A 19,289-nucleotide genomic window follows, 5' to 3' on the forward strand; every position below is an offset into this window, starting at 1 on the left:
TCATAATTTTGTTGGTGCTTTGATAATTGCAGAACTTGGCTCATTTTTTTCGGAGGCCCTTGCGGTCTGTTTATAGGTAATATACGAAGTTCATTTGGTGTGTCTTTAGAGATGAGGACTATCACTATGCAGGATTCGGGTTAGGTCCTTGTAATGACCAACATCAAAATGGACTAACTCGGCTTTTCTACCATGAATAAGTGGCAGTTGTTTTGGATTGAGTTTAAAGCTGGCAAACCTCGGGTCAGTTTTTTGGAAGACCTTGCACTAACGGACTCTAGTTCGACCCTAGTGCAGGAAATCCAAAAGAGTATCTCCTATTCAGGTAATGATCAATGTAAATGACCATTTCATTTTAACGAGTTGACGTAAGAACCGCTTTAAGCGATTATAGCCGAATCCAATAGAGCGCGCCACTCGTTTCTCCTATTCCATCGGAGTGGAGGTCATCCTCTTCCGCGGCTTCCTCCAGCGCGTACTGCATCGAACCCTTTCAGAGCTGGAGTGTTTTCATCCATCCGTACAACATGACCTAGCCAGCGTAGCCGCTGTCTTTTTATTCGCTGGACTATGTCAATGTCGTCGTATAAATCGTACAGCTCATCGTTCCATCGTCTGCGGTATTCGACGTTGCCAATGCTAAGAGGACCATAAATCTTACGCAGAACCTTTCTCTCGAAAACCCCAAGAGTCGTCTCATCGGATGCTGTCATTGTCCACGCTTCAGCGCCATTTCATTCTATCATGAAAAATTAGTCATAAATATACAGTGGCCCTTCGGTTTGGGCTTCTGGCTTACAGATCGGAAGAAATTATGAAGCGCACTGCAAATCTGAGGAGATATTAATAATATGCAGCGCTCCATTCAAAAATTCATGCGGATTTATTACGGTTCTAGAGATCGGTAATATAAGAACAACACCGAGAGTAAAAGATCTTGTCCAGAAATATATTCGGATCCGTTTCGTTTCCGAAAAACTCGGTATTTGGTGAATAGATAATGACAAAACTACTATCCATTTAAGAACGAAATCGCAACTGATCTCCAGTATGAATTATGGTACCCGAAGTACCTTGGAACGATCGGAATTATTTGCAGACTGACAATTGGAAATCCAAAAACTTCGAATTTTTCGAAAATGTAAAACAGATAACTGTTTTTTATAACTGTTGAGATCATAAAAACTATATGCTTCAATTAACAGTGAATAGGAATTTAAAATTGAGTTATCGGATATATGAAACCAACAGTCTTCGGGACATTTTGGTTCTGAATGATAGTCACTTTGCCTATTATTGATGTTAGTTCAGGTGGTGGAGTACGGTGTGCTTCGTTTCGTATTTGTGGTTGGCCGTGGGGAAATAGAGGGCGCAATTGATTCCACACAAAGTAATCCAAAAAAGAAGATCAAATATTCTTATAATAATTATAATTTTATTAAATTAATTGGAATTACACTTACCACGTCTGGATCGGTTGAGATGTCGCAAAAGAAGCAGGAGTAAGAAGAAGCAAAGCAAGAGCGCAACTTCAAATATTCGAATTAAGACTTCGAAAAAGCTTCGAAGTAGTGACCGCTCTTCCGACACAGACGTGGCAGTGAAATTAGGCGGGGGCGGCATCAACAATTGATATGATATATCCTTACCGAAACCTTACATGCTTTTGGATTCTCAGTCTAAAGTCTCCATATCCATGTCCTAGAAAAGTTGGAGGTGTTTGATTAAAAAATATCCAACAATTAAAAAAAGAAAAATTCTGTAAGAAAACTAAAGCTCTACAAAATTACAGACTTAAAATGTGTTGTTTTCGACTTGGCAATTTCTACGTTCTACACAGAGGAGGACAGCTTCCAACAAATCGCAAGCGTTGCTCTAATGACCGCACGTAGCTGGTCAACATCCTTTGCGTATAGCAACTCACGCTTCAGCAGCAGCTGCTTGAGGCGTTTTCCAGCACGATGTCAACGACTTACAAGTAAATACAAACATACATACATACATACATACATACAAACAAGTAGAAGTATGTGTGAGTGAGTTCGTGATTCCCAGCGCGTTGCGAGATTCCCAGTTCTCATATATTGGCAAATGAATAACTTCCGCTGTGGTCGTCTACATTTCAGCAACAACAATTCATACAAACAACGTGTTTTCGTTGTTGTCAGCACCATTTTTGTTGTTGCTGTGGAGTGTAAAACGACGAACAGAAAAGCACAAAAAAAAAACTCGTAGAAAAATATGTGAAAATAGAAAAAAGCTGGAAAAGGGAATAGGGGCCGTCGGGTGGGTTTAATTACGTTATTTCATTACACAAGGCAGCGCAGAAGTGGCGGTTGAGTGCGCCGAGTGGCAGAGCACGCCGATGTGGTAAATAGCAACGCATAACGGCGACCGCAAGCAGCGTGAGTGGCAAGTGGTGAGCAAGCAGTGTGTTAAGCAAAGCAAAGCGGCGAAGGAGAGTCAGGGCAAATGCCAAAGCGGTGGCGTGGCAAGGATCGACAGGCGTGAGTCGCAAGTGTTTCAGTGTGTGTGTGTGTGCGTGCCGGGGAGTGGGTGCTCCAGTTCGGTGGCAGCTAGCGCGAAGTGGCAATTTAGCAAATCATTGTGGCGAAAAGGAACGTGCAAAGTGGCCACTTAAAGTCGGCTGCGAAAGTTTGTCGTTGTTGTCGTCACCAACGTTGCTATCGTCATTGGCGTTTTCGCCTTGTTTTTGTTTTTTTCCGCATTTTTTCGTTTCATTTTCCGCTTGGCGTCAGTGTAAATGACATTTTTAATTAATACTTTAAACAATAATTAGGAATTTTTAATGTTTTGCACACGTTTTTAATGCGTTTAATTCATTTCAGCGTAAATTGTATTTACACGAATTTATGCCAGAGACTGGTGTTTTTGAAGGCGTGAACGCTATAGAAGCACACATACACACACTTACATAGGAATATGTGTTGTTAAGTAGTACGCCGAGTAGATATTGGGCGGAAGTTAATTAGCAAATGTGCTGGCATTGTGGGACAAGGGAGGTTAAGACCTGCAGGTCCTTATCATTGTGTTAATTTGTAGCTTATGGTGATGACGCCTGCAGCAATATGTTTTACGGTTTACTGACGTATTTTAATAAAATTTAGAAAGTATTGTCTATTGCTGGTTGTTACTGGTTACTAAATTCGAAATTTTAAGCTTTTCTTCATAACGGTTTTAATAAAGTTTTCAAATGGATATATTCGATATACAGTTGAGCTTCCATAACTCGAACTACTATAACTCGAACTAATGAATTGGCAATAGAAGTAAAATTGCATATAAATTGCCTTCCTTAACTCGGAAGTCTCTCTAACTCGAAGTTTTTTCTTGGATTATGGTGATTAAGGCTAGGGAAGTTCTACTGTATTTGATTCTAAATAATATGTAGTGAAGGGCCTTCTATGGTTTCTGGCCTTCTTTAGTAGAATGTTGCCTGTTGCCAAAGCTGCTTTGTGAAAGGCGAAGAGGAATTATCCAAATACTTCCTCCTTTAATATCTAAAATTCGTCAGACTGAGGTTAAAACACCTTCGGCGAACCCAGCGAAGCGACTAGAATTGACATTTGCTGACTTAAGAACTTTGTAATAGAGTCCTTTCGTTGAATCATGAGGGCCTGGCGATCCGTTTTGAGTATTTAAAGCATAGTCGAAGCTGTTCACGGGAGACTCTCTGCAGTTGCAGGGATCTATTCCTTGACCTAATCTAACATAACCTAGTAGAAGGTTGCCTTTGAACGCTTTAGTTATAGGTAAATCTCCTTGTGGTTCCCATGGTGGGAGGTTCAGTTCGAAACTAATTTGAATTTAATAATCTAAAGTTCTGTAACAATTCCAATATAAAGGGGTTTTCAATAGGGTAACATCAAAAGTAGACCAATATTAACCAACAAATGATGCCATATTTTTCCCGCTTATTTCTCATCAGTAAGGCTTGCCAATTCATTATAAAAAGATATACGATCCAACAACTAGTCGAATTTATTAAAATTTACTACCGCAATTCGGAGTCAGTGGCCTAATGGCTTGGACGTGGACAAGTGGACAATATGTGTGTTCCAACAGGATGGCGCCACAAGCCACACATCGAATGTCACGAAATGGCCCAGTCAATTGGCCGACTAAGACTATTTCCTGTGGGGCTACATCAAGGTTATGGTATATGTCAAGCCAGTGACAATTTATTGATTGATAAAGAATTTCATTGATATACCAAAACGTTTTTGTTTGGTTTAAAAAAACTCTCGCTCTTATTTAAAAACCATTTATATTTCATTTATATTATATGAGGACTATTTTTCTTAATTTTTTTTTATTCTGAGTTCTACTTTTGGCAAAACCGGGCAATTAATCTAACCATTTGCATTTCAATTATAGCACTTCACCTTACTGCACTAAAGAGAGATACTTGTCACTTTTTCTCAAAAAATCATACAGTTAATCGCCACGAAAACAGTTACATAGAAGAGTACATTCACAGTTGCCTATTTGTTATTTGAAACCAAATGAAAATTGCCGTTGATGGAAATAGGAAAATGTAGATTGGTCTTCTTAATTTATGTTTTTTTGAAACTTAGAACTGGAATATTCATCTGAAGGGTGGTTGTCTCAATGTGTTACCTTAAACTTCAGATATATTGTAAAATTTTTTTGTGAGTAGACAAAAGTAACGGTACCGGATATGTACCGGATAGAAACTTTTGAATACTTAAGGACTACTACTCGAGTGACATTCATGCATCTCCAGCCAAATCTATTACATTTGCACTACTTGTAGATCTACTTATGTGTAATTGGCCTGCAAGCACCTCACTGCTATGCCATATCCAACGGCCGCATGACATAATTGGCGACGCCGTTAAGTGAAATCTTATGCTCAACCACCGTTCGTGGTGAGTGGTGCTTGAGCGCATTTGCAGCTGCAATTTTGAGAGGATGAAGGTAAAAAAGCAAAAAAATAATATATATATAATAACCCAACTGTTGTTGTAGTGGCAAATAGTGTCATTCTCGTTGTTTTTGTTGCTGTTGCACTTGAAGTCAACTCGTTAAAGGTAATTGCTGCTGACTCTGCACTTTTCCCGGTGCATGTCAAACGATCTTCCTGTCGGTCTGTTCAAGTTTTCTTTGCACTTTCTTTATTTTGCACAGCTTCACCTTCATCGCCGGTCCTCCTGTTTCTCCTTGCACCGATGCTTAGGCAAGAGTATCATTCTCTCTCGAGTTTAATAGGATTTTTTCTAAAGGCGTGCATTTTCTTTGCTAACATTAAAAGCTCTTCGTTGCTTTTCTTTCGCATTTTCTTACTTAATTCGCTCATACTAACTATAACACCTTCTCTTATGTCCTGTTAATGCACACAAACATATGCTTGCGTTATATGGGAATTTATGCTGATTAAAATTTAAATGGCCCATGAAAATGTACGCTTTTACGAGTTAACTAAGCAAGAGCTTTTGAACTTTGTGCTGTGCTACTGAGGAACTGAGACAGTTTACAATAGATATATCCACGAGGGAAAATCTAATATATAATTTGTTTTGTGAGCAGTTAACTGATTGGTCTATTTTGTGTACTATTAAGAGAAGTTTGGTTTAGCTTCTTTTCCAATTTCAGAGTCTAGAAGTTATATTAGAAAAGGCAAGTATATCATATTTTCATAATTATCACAATTTTCTAGACGCACACGAAGTTTTCCAAGACTGGAAGAGAAGGATGATATAGTTGTCTTATACCTAAGACAGACATTTTGTTTCCATACTATTATATGTACTACAATAAAAGCTCTAGAAACCATGAACCAGCATAGTGACACACATGTAGTATATTGTACTATGTTTACATTCATCAGCTGATACAAATAAATTCAAGCAAAATGTAATTATGAATAACAGGCAGGAAAATTGATCCTGACTTAGTTATGTTTTGTGGTGGAGAAGCGTGGACGATGTCGGTACCCGATGAGGAAGGGTTTTACGGAAGATGTATGATCCTTTGAACACTGGCTACGGCGAATACTGCAAAGGATGTAACGGTGAGCTGTACGAGATATACGGCGACATTGACATAGTCCAGCGAATCCTGAAACAGCTGCTACGTTGACTAGATGAGAATCCTCTAGCTTTGGGTATACGATGCCGTACCGCCAGGTGAAGCAGAGAAAGAGGAAGACCTGCAATCTGCTGGAATCCAGGTGGAGAAGGTTCTTGCTGCATTTGGTATCACCAGTTTTCACCAAATAGCGAATATAAAAAGGACTAGAGCACTGTTGTTAACTCTGAAGAAAAAGTGATCATCAAAGATATTGTGTGACGAATGCCAGACCGAAAAACCATTCCAACAATAATTCGTCTATAGCATCACCTATCGATATTTATATTAGAACCTTCTTCCAGCAAGCAAGAACCTTTAAGTCTTCAAAATTATAGGTTTTTCAGCTCAAAGTACTCTCATACAAAACAACAATTTTACGCATTATTTATTTGGATTTTAATTAGGTATCGGCTTTTTTCTTTGTTGTTGTTTATGCGTGTAGTTTAAAATGCTCATTTGATTACAGATTTATAGAAATCAAAGCGAATGTCAGATAATTAGCTGAAAATTGATAAGAGGAGCAGCATAAACAAACTATAACTACACACACCTGTGAATATTTGTAGCTTAATTTGTGTGCGTGTGTTTATGCTCATACATACTCGAACTGTAGTGATTTGCAACGCAATTAATTAGTTTCCGCTAATAACAACAACAACAAAAACCATATTTTATCTCAATTCAAAGCGAGCGATTGTACGAGTACGAGCACTCTACAATGGGCAATCAATCAGTCAACGCTGCTGGCGCCGAGTGCCAGATAAGAAACTCATTAGCGAAAGCAAATGCAAGAATGCTGAATGGCTGAATGGCAAAAGCTAATTATGATTTTTCGATTGATCTGCTGAAAATGCTCAATGGCTCATTGAGACCGCTGGCACTCGACGTCAAGTGCTTAAATGAGCGGCAATCGCATAATTTAATCATAATTAATTAGTTTCAAGTTATTGTATTTATATGGTGAAGGGAATATATTTTTTTTAATTTAAAGCAGACAGTTTCAGAGATTTAGATATTAGATAGACATTAGATTTATGAGTTTAAAATAAAATATTTCGAGTACAACTATTTTTTTTTTATTGCTGGAAAAGCTACAAGAAAGAATGTTTCGAGGATATTTTTACAAATTACTGTTATTTTCTATATATAGTATGTATGTATGTATAAAAATCCATATTGCTACAAAATAAATATATGCCAGTATTTACAGAATGACCAGTATATTTTCAAATATTTTGAATTTCATTAAATTTTCAACTCAAATCTGATTGGTCAGCGTATAGCAATTGCGTATCGCACGCCATTCGGTCCAATCGAAGCAACCCAAATAACCGTCCTGCTTAACGAACGCCTTGCCCTCTGGACAATCCAACAACAATGGCGTGGCACCTTCACTGGTGCAGAGATAGAACTTGGTCGGCTCCGAACTGGATTGTGGTTGTTTGAGGTTAATGCCGCTGCAGGGACCCACTTCAATAGTGGATACACAATTGGGATCCATCAGCGCATTTGGTATGCAACCGGTGAGCGTCGCATTGCGTACGAAGAATGTTTCCTCGGGGCAAGTTTGTAAAACTGCGCTGTTGGTGTCCTTTTCGCAGAAATAAAATGTCGTGCCATCTTCAGCGCCCCACAATTCGTCTTGGTACTTGCAGGCAACTTCATCGCCGGTTGTTGTAATGGCGGCAATGGTGAGGCCGAAAAGGCATGTCAATAGAATGCCAACTGTAAGTAAATAAATGGTGGATGTTGATGAGTCTTATAGATCTGGTTGTTTAAGTTGTTTCTAGTTAAGGTTGTTTCTTTGCTTTTAGAATATATTCTATGTGTAGCTATATTAGATTATTGATCTGAATTTATTATACAAAACTTTAACACGCATTTCACGGTATCTTCATCCTAAGAACGACGTTCTCACGTAATTTTTTTGTCATCGGTTAGTTTGAAACGAAATCTATATGAATTACTCTATTGAGTACTACCAGCGCCAGATTAATGTTATTTTATTTTTGAGGTTTTTTCTTGACTCTTTTTGGGTCTTGTTTTTTTAGGATTAAAATTTGATTCACAGTCAAATTATATATAATTATTAGATCACTCGGGGCTGGAGTCTCAATAGCAGAGGAACTTTATATCAAGATGGATTATTCCGACGTCGAGTCTCCTTCCAATTTATAGTTTAGAATCACTGAATTCAAAATTGCCGTCGGATAACTGCATCTCTTCATAGTGAATTATAAGAATTATTCCGATATTTTGATATTTTGTTTGAGGTCTTTCGTTGAAATATATGCCCGAAAGCAACCCATTATTTTTGAATTCGAATAAATAAAATATTTTCCAAAATATTTTTGCATCGTCATTTATATGACGGATGGAGGTTTGAAAAATGGATTTTTAGCGTCATCTGTTCTAATTTTTTTGTAATAGAATTGCTGACCAGGAATTGTACGGGTATGTAGCACTAAGGAATAGGCGTCGACTTCAGGTTTATAGTTCAAAAATAATTTTTTGAATAATTTAAAATAAATTTTTTTTACTGAAAATTTATGAATCAAAGGGTTTTCCGTCAAGATTTAAGCTGTATAAACTTTTTAAAATTCATTTTATTATTGTGGGTTTTTATATGTTTCTGATTTCTCTTTCTCATTTCTACTTAAATTTCGTAAATTATAAATTTCGCGAAAAATCCTTTAATGTTCTTTTCTGATCGCCTTTATATTTGTTTTAAAATAATTTTTTTTTTAATTTTTACACTTAACAATAATATTTCCACACCTTTATTCATGTTGATACACGAAATTCACTTCACTTTATGTTTTTTCGTATTTTTACTCTTTCGCGTTGTCTTTCACGTTGCTCGCGTTGATCCGTGATAAACCGAAATTGAACGTTAACTGTTTTGAATACTTTTGAAATTTGCCATTTTATTACCTCATTGGCGTAACCCAATCGCCAATTAATTTGACTTATCGTGGCACTGTGATTTCCGCAGGCGTTTAATTTCGCTTTTCGTTATCTTCGAATTTGTAGATATAATTTTATTTTGAGCACTAGCGATCGTTGTGCGGGCTTACTCATGCAGATGCCATAAATATTTACATGCTTTGAGCATAGAATAGAATGCAAACACACTGAAGCCTATATACAAAATAATAGTGCGAATGGTTCAAAGTCGTATGCCAAATATAGATTGTCTCGCGTGATAAAATTTGTATTTTTTAATTAATCACAACACAAGTTCAGCGGCAAGTGCCAGCATTATTGAGTTGGAAATCACTGCCATAATTTATAGGTTAACACTTTTTAAGTCAATAAATATTGGCATATTGTAGGTCACACTGCATATAAATATCAATAAATGATCTCATTGACTTCTGTTGAAGTCACTCTCCATATTATTGCTTTATTTAGAAAAGCACTCATCTCTCAAACAGTATCAGAAACTGCATGAGCAGATAATATTGACGATTTATGGTGAATGAAATGCGGTATAACGGTATATTATAAATTATATTAAATCTAATCGATTTTTAGAAGAAACTTAAGTCATCATCAAATTTATTTTATAATCTTTAGTAGAAAGTTAGAAAGTGTTATGCTTAGGCTATGTTCACAGCATGCAATATAAGTGCTAAATATTAATTATCTCAATAATATATTTCAGTGAGAAGCAATGTTAAGACCAATTTCTTTTTAATTTATTAATATTTATTTCGTATACTTTAAGAGAATGCCAGAAAATTTTTTACTGTTCAGACTGATCGGGTTGAATATGCAAAGTGGAGGTGTTTATAAACTGCTGGGTCTACCTCAATCGAACGTGGGGTCCTATATAATGGTATTCGCATTATGTAGCGTGAATAGTTTCTGAATTAGTTAAACAAGAGTGCTGAGACTGTCGACTGCCGATATTATACCGCTCTTAGATTTTATAATAAACTAGCAGACCCGGCCACACGTTTTGGTGGCTAAGGTATAGTATACATTAAATTAGTAAATCTTTCAATGCAGAGAAAAAATTCTTACGCATAAAGACGAAAACGTTATAGCCGATAAATTTTAAAATGATTGATAGACATCATTGAGGATCTGTGTTAAGCGTAAATCATCATAAGTTGTAAAACTTTGATTTTTTTAATCGAATATTGGAGAAAGTAACAAATGACTAACTTTCATAGTTGGCTTTTTCTTGGCTTTGGTGACGATATTGATTACCTTCTTCACAGCCAGTCTTGTTCTTTTGAAAAGTTTGATGTTGATTTATGTTACGCAGCATGAAGACAACTCACACTACTTTTAATTGCAAGTGAGTGGGGATAGTCCAGCAATTTTAAATAGTCTGTGGGATAATTTAATATGTCATCCTAGTTTAGAGTTGTGTCAACTCTCCTGTAACGAAATTCTAAATTGTCGCATGAAGATCAAAGAGATCCTTGTTTTTTTACCACCAATATAGGTCATTCAATCAGCCATTTATGTTTATTATATTATGGTTTCATGTCTGGAAAAATACGATGAATAAGCTCCTCTTTCGAGGCCATGAAGTGACAGAAACCCGTTAAAAATGTTATTAATCCATCGAGGTGTCAACTGCGTTGCTACCATTTTCAACTATTTCTACAATCGCAGTATGATATTGTTGGAAAAACAATCGTATGTTATTTGTTAAATTAGATGATTTTAGGAATGTCATTAGTTCATCAGCAATAGTTGATCCAGGAATAGTTTGGCGAAAATCACCTGCCAACAGAATTATGGCTTCACCAAAAATAATGGCTTCACCAAAATAATGTCAAGGCCGATTTGCCGTTTGTCTACCTACTAACAGGTGCCAAGTTGGCCCTATTCCCATTATAACTGTGCGTTGAAAATGAGTGAAATCGGTTCAGGAATTTCCTCAACCCTCATGTAATATATATGCTGATTTTTGTTATTCTATTGGACTTTATTTCAAATTGTGTGTAATAAAATTACATTAATAAATTGCGAGAGTATAAAATGTTCGGTTGCTTTTTCCTACTTGTTACAAATTGTTTTGGGCTATCGACACAGCCTTATACAATTGAACAATGATAAAAATATTTTAACAAAGCAACAATGACAACTTTCAAAATATTATTATTATTATTATTTTTTATAATATTGTTGTCAATTTAAATAAAATCATCTTCTTGTTATCTTCCTCACAATTTTTCGATATATACTTACTTTCTAATCCTTCCCTGACCTTCCATAATTATTTCAAAACTAAAATTAGCCAGATCGGTATGGCCCTTTCGAGACTAACGACACAAATTGTTTGTATGGGTGATTAGAAAATTGTGGATTTAAGACTTTTTCAGGCAATTTTTCTAATTTTCTCTCCGTAAGAACCATCCCGGTACCTCTAAAACAATTCTAAACAAAGAATTTGCGAAATCGGTTCAGCGGTTCTCGAGTTATGCGCTTAGCAACACATTTTGCGATTCATTTTTATATTATAGATAGATTATTTAAAATTGCAAGGGTTTGGAGTGTCCAATTGTCAAACTTTTTTTTTGTCTTTTATTATATTGATATAAGAAGTAGGATAAGGTTAGACGTGTTTTGAAAGACTTGGCATTTTCGTTTGTTAAAAGCTCACACTTCGTTGATTGTTCGTAAATTCCTTGGTCAAACACAGTACTGTAACGATGCCCCTGCCTCCATATTCGTCAGGCATGAGCCTGTGTGAACTTTTTAATTTTTCCACACATAAAGAGGACCTTAAAGGCGCGTCATTTTACAAGCATATGCTGAAATAGATCGCTGAAAGAATCAAAGGACATTCCAAAAATCGAGTTTGAGAAATGATTCGATGATTGAAAGAAGCGCTGACCTAAGTGCATAATATCGAATGGGGCTGTTTTGAGGGTGAGAACATTAATGTAGACGAAAGAATAGATATTTTTTTTTAACTAAAATTACCGTTATTTTTTGAAAACACATCGTATCTCAGATAACTACAGAGAAATTAGCGGATTTCATATTAATTTATTTAAGACCTCTCGTTAAAATAAGAATGACACGCGTGATGTTCTGCTCCAAGGCCTAAATCTAAGCGAGATTGACCACAGGAAAAAGTTTAACGGTGTGATATCAAACGATTTTGGTGGCTTTGGGGATCTTCTTGGAACTTTTCAAGAGCCTTCAGTTCTTGCACAAACTGTATTTTGTGCGCTTTCAATTCAAGATCTCGACGTAAAATGCGCCAAGTCGTTCCACATGTCAATCTGAGTTGCTGCGAACAGCGCCGAATCGACTCTCCACGATCTTCGTGTATACTCTCAGACACGGCTGCTATATTTTTTTCACTGCGAGCTGGCCGTAGTCTTTTCGGTCGAATATTATCCAATAATGAATGCTTTTTCAAACTAGAAGGAAAAATAGCGGTAATTGTGATGATCTGCCGAAAGCCCAAAAAGGCTTCTCATGAATTTTGAAAGCGTAAATGAAATACGTCAAACAGTCAGCGCATTCGCGTCTTGGCTCCCACGTCACTGTTGACAGTCATAACTTAGCCATCAACACCGATAATAATGTCAGCCTTGAAATCCAACGCAGAATCACTCTTGCCAACAGGTGCTACTATGGACTGAGTAGGCAATTGAAAAGTAAAGTCCTCTCTCGACGAACAAAAACCAAAATCCACAAGTCCCTCATCATTCCCGTCCTACTTTATGGTGCAGAAGCGGACGGTGTCCACATCCGATGAGACGGCACTAGGAGTTTTCGAGAGAAAGGTTTTGCGGACGATTTATGGTCCCTTAAACATTGGCAACGGCGAATACCGCAGACGATGGAGCGATGAACTGTATGTGTTATTCGATGACATAGACATAGTCAGTCCAGCGAATAAAAAGACAACGGCTACGCTGGCTGGGTCATGTTGTTCGAATGGTCGAAAGTGCCCCAGCTCTGAAAGTTTTTGATGCAGTACCCGCTGGTGGAAGCCGAGGAAGAGGGAGACCTCCACTCCGATGGAAGGACCAGGTGGAGAAGGACCTGTCTTCACTTGGTATTAGCAATTGGCGCCAAATTGCCAAAAGGAGAGATGCGTGGCGCGCTGTTGTGGACTCCACTAAAACCGCGTAAGCGGTGTCTACGCCAATCCAGAAGAAGAAGAAATGAAATACGTATTCATCATAAGATCCAGTCATCAAAATTCAGAGCGCCAAGCATACATACTGTACGATATGTCTATTACAACAGATATCTTGCTTTATTTTATAAAAGTCACAACAATTTCTTAACAACAATTCTTTAGCAATGCACAGAGTTATAAACCTCAAGCTTAAAGCTTTCCTTCGGCTATAAAAAGCTGGTTGACCTGCCCAACGCCGGGTTCATTAAACTTTTACACATTGAATGGCTTACCAAACTCCATGTATCCCGTTCTACAACTGTGTCAACAACAACAACAAATGTGTGCGTTATTCAGCGCAGAGTTGCAGTAGCTGTCAACATGCAATTTTTTTGTTGTTTTCTCAACAAAACTTTCACAACAAAACGGTAGCAAAGTTTTGACAGTCTCACACACACAGATGCCGTTGAAAGAGTTTTCCAATACTATTGTTGACTATTTGAAATGGCGGAAACGTCAATGCTGCACTACACACACTATAAAACAACTACAGTAAGCGGCAAGTAGCAACAACACTAACCAGCTAGCAGTAACAACTCTAACAAGTGTTAACATAAACAAATCGGATTTGTTAGAATTTAGCTGAGCCTAAACACAAGTCAATTCGTATCGACTGGCACATAGAGGGCTGCAGATGTAATAGATGGAGGTCCTGTGTGTGTGTATTTGAACAACAACAACAACAACGACTCTGTATTTATGCATTTCATTTGGCTGTAACTCCATATAGTACAACAAAACCAACAACATCGAACTGCCGCACCAAAACTTAAGCCCACCAACAACAACAAAATCGAATGGAACGGTTGAAAAAAAATGCTACAGCAACAAAGCAATCAACAATCAGCAATGAACATCCGAATGGCAATCAACGCTGGTTGCGTTTCCAATTGATGTTTCAGCTCGCGACCGCCTGTTAGCGACTGCCGCGTTGCCCGCTGCGCCATGCCACATGCTGGTGCGGCTTGTCAAAACGTTTGAACATGTCAAATTGTTGTTGGGTATTTTTGGCATTTTAGCATTTCTGTATTTTTGGCCAACTCTCCAAAATGGCGCAAGCCCTTGCAAATGGGGATTTGCCTTTGTTGCTTGCTACACGCACCAAATCCAGGCAAACCACTTTGACTCGTGAAACACGCGAGTGTGTGTGTGTATTGGTGAGTGCGGCTCTGTTGCCCTCAGGCATGCTTGTAACCGAGCCACGCCGTTGAATGTGCAATTAATTTGAGGGCTTAGCTTTTAATCCCGTGTAACAAAAATGTGCCAATTAAGTTAGTCAAAAGCGTTAAATTGTTGCAGCGGTTGTGCGTTGGTCTAGTGGGGAGGTACAGCATCCGGCGGTGGCAAATGTAGCGGTAAAATGCAATGTGAAAACTTCAATGAGAATTGTTTAATTGTGGCGATTTATAATCTGCAAAAACGGTTCAAAGCTCGGCTTGAAAATAAATGGGATGTGGGTTCTGTGGGATGTGAGATTTAGGCTGACGCTTCATATATTCAAGATCGTTGGAATTTTTTTTTTATAGATAATGAAACTTGTATCATAACTTTTTGATCAAAATGGGTAATTCCTTGGTCAGGCTTTATCTGTTTATGGGAACTAAAACCCTCCCCTAATCAATATTGATCCGGATTTTTAAAATCCGCAATAGTCAGTTCTGATATAGAGTGGTTCCAATCATTATTGATGTTAATACTGTCAAAAGTGAAGTAGGAATAGATGACCCTTATATTAAACTTTAGTAAAAATTTTCAAGAAATACTCCTCTCAAGAGAGAAATTAGGAGAGGACTGAGAGCAGGGAGCCTTGCTGCAATCTATGCCTCCAAATTCTAATTAAAGAAGCATCATAGGTGTTCCTCTGCTATTCCAGTGTCGAATACAGCAAATAACTTCCGCGGCGAAGTTCGAAACATCTTCGAAGCCAAGAAAAGCAGTAGCTAAATTTAAAAAAAGAAAGATAATAGTTGAAAATCAATAGAAAATCAACTCTTCTTAACTATATATCGTTATCTTAGGTTAGGTTCAAAGCCTAACTCTCACGACAGGTGTCATACTGGATTCCACTTGGACAGTTAAAGCCGCAGGTACATTGTGATGCGAAAAGACTTCTGAGTATGGATCGCTAAGAATACCCTTATGTATCGCCGAAGCGCTTTAAGCCTATTACACATTCTGTGAGACGGCTAATATCCGTTCCAAGTTTGCAAGTTCGCTTGGTTCCCCAAAGGTATAGCTATCGAGATGTTTAAACCTTAGTCTTGGTAACGCTGGACAGTGGCGGAGGAAATGACTTGATGTTTTAAGCTCGCCTTCCTCCGTACAGCTATAGCAGTTTGCTGCCGGCAGGATTCTTAGTCTCATCGCTTATATGCCTATTCCGCAGTGTCCGGTGAGAACTCCCATTATTGCGGCAAGGTGTTCCTTTTAAGTGCAAGTAGTTCACCCGACTTCTTGCGTTCCACTCTGGGCCAAAAGGATCTTGCAACCGAGCAGGTTCTGATTGTTACCAGCGTTTATCGAGCTCGCGAGAGGTCCAGTGTTCTAACAATAAAATAAAAGAGAGCCGAGGCTCCGTCTATATACGTACCTGTATATCAAAATCGAAACAATAAGGAACCAAGAAGAACTAAACCACGCTAAAATGTAAAAAGAAACTCGTGAACGTACTTGAAAAATTCGGCACTTGAATCAACCTATGTATTGGTTCACCCAAAACTCGCACAAGGGCACTCGCGAAGCTCACGTCTCTTGGCTTCAAAAAAGATCAATGAAAGTTTTAAACTTCAGAACAAGGCAATGTAAGACGCTGGACTCCAGGATTTAATTATTATGGAAGCTCTTGACAATAAGTTTTGTATCTTCCCAGTTAGAATCTTTACTGAATAAGTTCCAAACAAGCCAGAACCTTTGTCTTCAGTATGAAAATTCTAGTATATGTCTTCAATAAATAAGATTTCTAAGTGTCAACAAGCAAAAAATACATGACTACATTTCTTAAAGTCTAATTAGTGCTTTGTAAACCATTGAATTCTAGAATATTCCGGATTTCCCACGATGATGTAATCTTATCATCTTGAAGTGAGAAACTTGAATGAATCTGGTATTGTCATTCTTATAGAAACATGTCGGATGGTCTGCTTAGTGATATGTTAAGTGCCTTGGAGACGATCAAATAATTGCGTCAAACACTTTAAGTGTGTTGGTGTCGTCGGCTCTCGTCGGCTACACGTACGCTACACCGACCTGTTGTCGGCTCTGTTTGATGAAAATCAAAAATTTTTGATATTTCTATTTGACGGACGATAATTTGATCGTCTCCACTCATGTTTGACAAGCATGAGCTCATTTGCAGGGAAGATTTCAAGCTGAGAGGGCATAGATATGTGAAGTAAAGCGAAGCGGAAAAAATAAAATAAAATAAAAAAATAATATAAAATAAAATAAAATAAAAAAAAAAAATAATAAAATAAAATAATATAAAATAAAATAAAATAAAAAAATAAAATAAAAAAAAAAATAAAATAAAAAATAAAATAAAAAAATTAAATAAAATAAAATAAAATAAAATAATATAAAATAAAATAAATTAATTAAATAAAAAAATAAAATAAAATAAAAAAATAAAAAAAATAATAAAATAAAATAAAAAAATTAAATTAAATTAAATTAAATTAAGTTAAATTAAATTAAATTAAATTAAATTAAAATAAATAAATTAAATTAAATTAAATTAAGTTAAATTAAATTAAATTAAATTAAATAAAATTAAATTAAAAAAATAAAATAAATAAATAAAATAAAATAAAATAAATAAATAAATAAAATTAAATTAAATTAAATTAAATTAAATTAAATTAAATTAAGTTAAATTAAATAAAATAAAATAAAATAAATTAAAATAAATAAATTAAATTAAATTAAATAAAAAAAAAATAAAATAAAAAAAATAATAATAAAATAAAATAAATAAATAAAATAAAATAAAATAAAATAAAATAAAATAAAATAAAATAAAATAAAATAAAATAAAATAATAAAATAAATTAAAATAATAAAATAAAATAAAGTAAAATCAAATATAATAAAATAAACTAAATAATATAAAATAATACAAAAATTGAGAAATTTTTTTTCATAAGAATTGCAGCACATGCCAATAATAGATCATCATCATCCGACGATGACATGATGACCGTTCGTTACGAGCTCAAAACTAAACTGATGTTTGACGTGTTAATTTGAACGTTTGCGGGCAACACATGATTGAACATCACTAACACATATGTGTTGTTTGACGCAATTATTTGATCGTCTCCAAGGCACTTTAGTCATTGCAGAGCTATGTACACATCTAACGGTATGCTGAATGTCAAATAACTTATTTTACCAGTTGGTAACCATATCTTATACAACAACGAATATTCTTATCTCCGAACAAGGTCGACATTGCCAATTACCTATAATTCTGAGTACATACTACAGAAACATCTCTTCATATACCGTACCGTTGTGTCTTTATATCTAAATAAACTTTTTTTCGTCTGAAACACTAATGACACACAGCTGTTACCAATATCACTGACTTCGCTGCCAATTTACTCAGTCGTAAGCCTCACCCACAACAGCCACAACGTCGCAGCGCGAACTGCCATTGCGCCAAACGACATTGTCATAAGCGAAAATTTGCCGCAATTTCCATAAAAGTAAATGAGAATGACACAGCATCAATCAGTCAATTTGTGAGAGTGCGCGCAAACGACGCCAATAAATTCATTATTCACTGTTTATGAGGAAAACGCAAAAATCGCGAATCTAACCATAAACAAGGCGGGTACCTTCTAGAGTGAGCGCGAACAGCTGTGAAGTTGAGCAAATAAATAAAATGTTATGGGCGATGGAGCCGAACTTCGCGACAGCGCCAATTGCACTGATCTCCTTGCTGGTCGTCATGTTGTCCAGTGTCAAAGCGAATGCCAGCATCGCTGCTGCCAATCAACCTGCAGCCCCCAATGGGTTAAAGAGCTGTAACAGCACAAGGCAAGCCCGCATGTGGGGCGATGTCGATCCGAATGTATTCCACGTCTGCGACGAGGCGACCAACGCAACGCGCCAAATGCGTTGTCCAGCGGGACGTGGCTTCTTCAATGGGCGCGGCTATTTCGGTTGCATACCGTATCCCGAGTGGCCGGCCTGCATCGACCGACGCAGTCTCATACACAGTCAGAAACACAGCCATAATAGTACTAGCAGCGCCAATGCAACCCTGGCGCTGTGCAAGGACGAACTGCATCTGCAGCAAACCTGGGCGGCTGTGGACCCGAATAAATTTTACATGTGCCAAAATGCGGAGTCGGCATCGCTACTGCTGAACTGTGAGGCGGGCAAAGGTTATGTCAGCGCCTGGGTTGGCGATGGACATCATGGCGGGCATGCCGGGGGACATGGTGGCGAGGCCACACACATTGTGGGCTGTACCACATGGGCCAAGTGGCGCATGTACATGCAATGTACGGACTTTTATTGAGATCTCCGCTAATTGAGGTTAAAAAAATTTTAAAATTTCCAACGTAAAATATAACTAACGTAGTCAAATATTCATATATGTACCAGTATGAGCGGCAGTTCTACAGTGAGGCAGAGGGGTTAAGTGAGTGGATACATGTGTCGCTGTTGTTCAAAATATTCCACGAACTGTTGTTGTTGCAAGTGTATGCACTTTTTATGCAATAAGCTTGTTTTGGTTTTTGTTTGGCGTTTTTTATACAAGCATCCAGTGACAACACGGCGCTGTTTTTGTGTTGGTAAAAGTAAAAAATGTAATTAAGTAAAAATAGGTATGATAAGTGCCAAAATTGTTTTTCGACTGATATTGTTGATAAGATAGCGTGCGTGGCAGTAAATTGAGTTGGCGAAAAATCTCAGCATGGTTTCGGTTTAATAAAATAAATTGATTGAAATTGCTGCGGGGCATGAAATTGAAATGCGATAAACACAACGTAAAACTGCT

The 19,289-nt window shown here is 37.0% G+C and overlaps 2 protein-coding genes across 2 annotated transcripts; one reads left to right on the forward strand and one right to left on the reverse strand.

Annotated features, from left to right (window-relative positions):
• Nucleotides 1-7,317: 7,317 nt before the first annotated feature.
• Nucleotides 7,318-9,053, reverse strand: LOC105220700 (uncharacterized). The gene is made up of 2 exons (XM_011197149.3): nt 8,893-9,053; nt 7,318-7,839 (listed from the first exon to the last, which is right to left on the reverse strand). Exons 1-2 carry the CDS (start codon nt 8,900-8,902, stop codon nt 7,373-7,375), a joined length of 477 nt encoding a protein of 158 aa, XP_011195451.2. The 5' UTR covers nt 8,903-9,053; the 3' UTR covers nt 7,318-7,372.
• A 9,111-nt stretch (nt 9,054-18,164) lies between these two features.
• Nucleotides 18,165-18,806, forward strand: LOC114804792 (uncharacterized). Its single transcript, XM_029044603.2, has one exon. The coding sequence runs from the start codon at nt 18,165-18,167 to the stop codon at nt 18,804-18,806; it is 642 nt and encodes a 213-aa protein (XP_028900436.2).
• Nucleotides 18,807-19,289: the final 483 nt, after the last annotated feature.

This window comes from Zeugodacus cucurbitae, chromosome 2, assembly GCF_028554725.1.
Source record: "Zeugodacus cucurbitae isolate PBARC_wt_2022May chromosome 2, idZeuCucr1.2, whole genome shotgun sequence".
Classification (NCBI taxonomy): domain Eukaryota; kingdom Metazoa; phylum Arthropoda; class Insecta; order Diptera; family Tephritidae; genus Zeugodacus; species Zeugodacus cucurbitae.

What these genes read in the sequence shown, in the direction of transcription:
- LOC114804792 (XM_029044603.2), top strand. Translation starts at nt 18,165, where the DNA reads ATGTTATGGGCGATGGAGCCGAACTTCGCGACAGCGCCAATTGCACTG.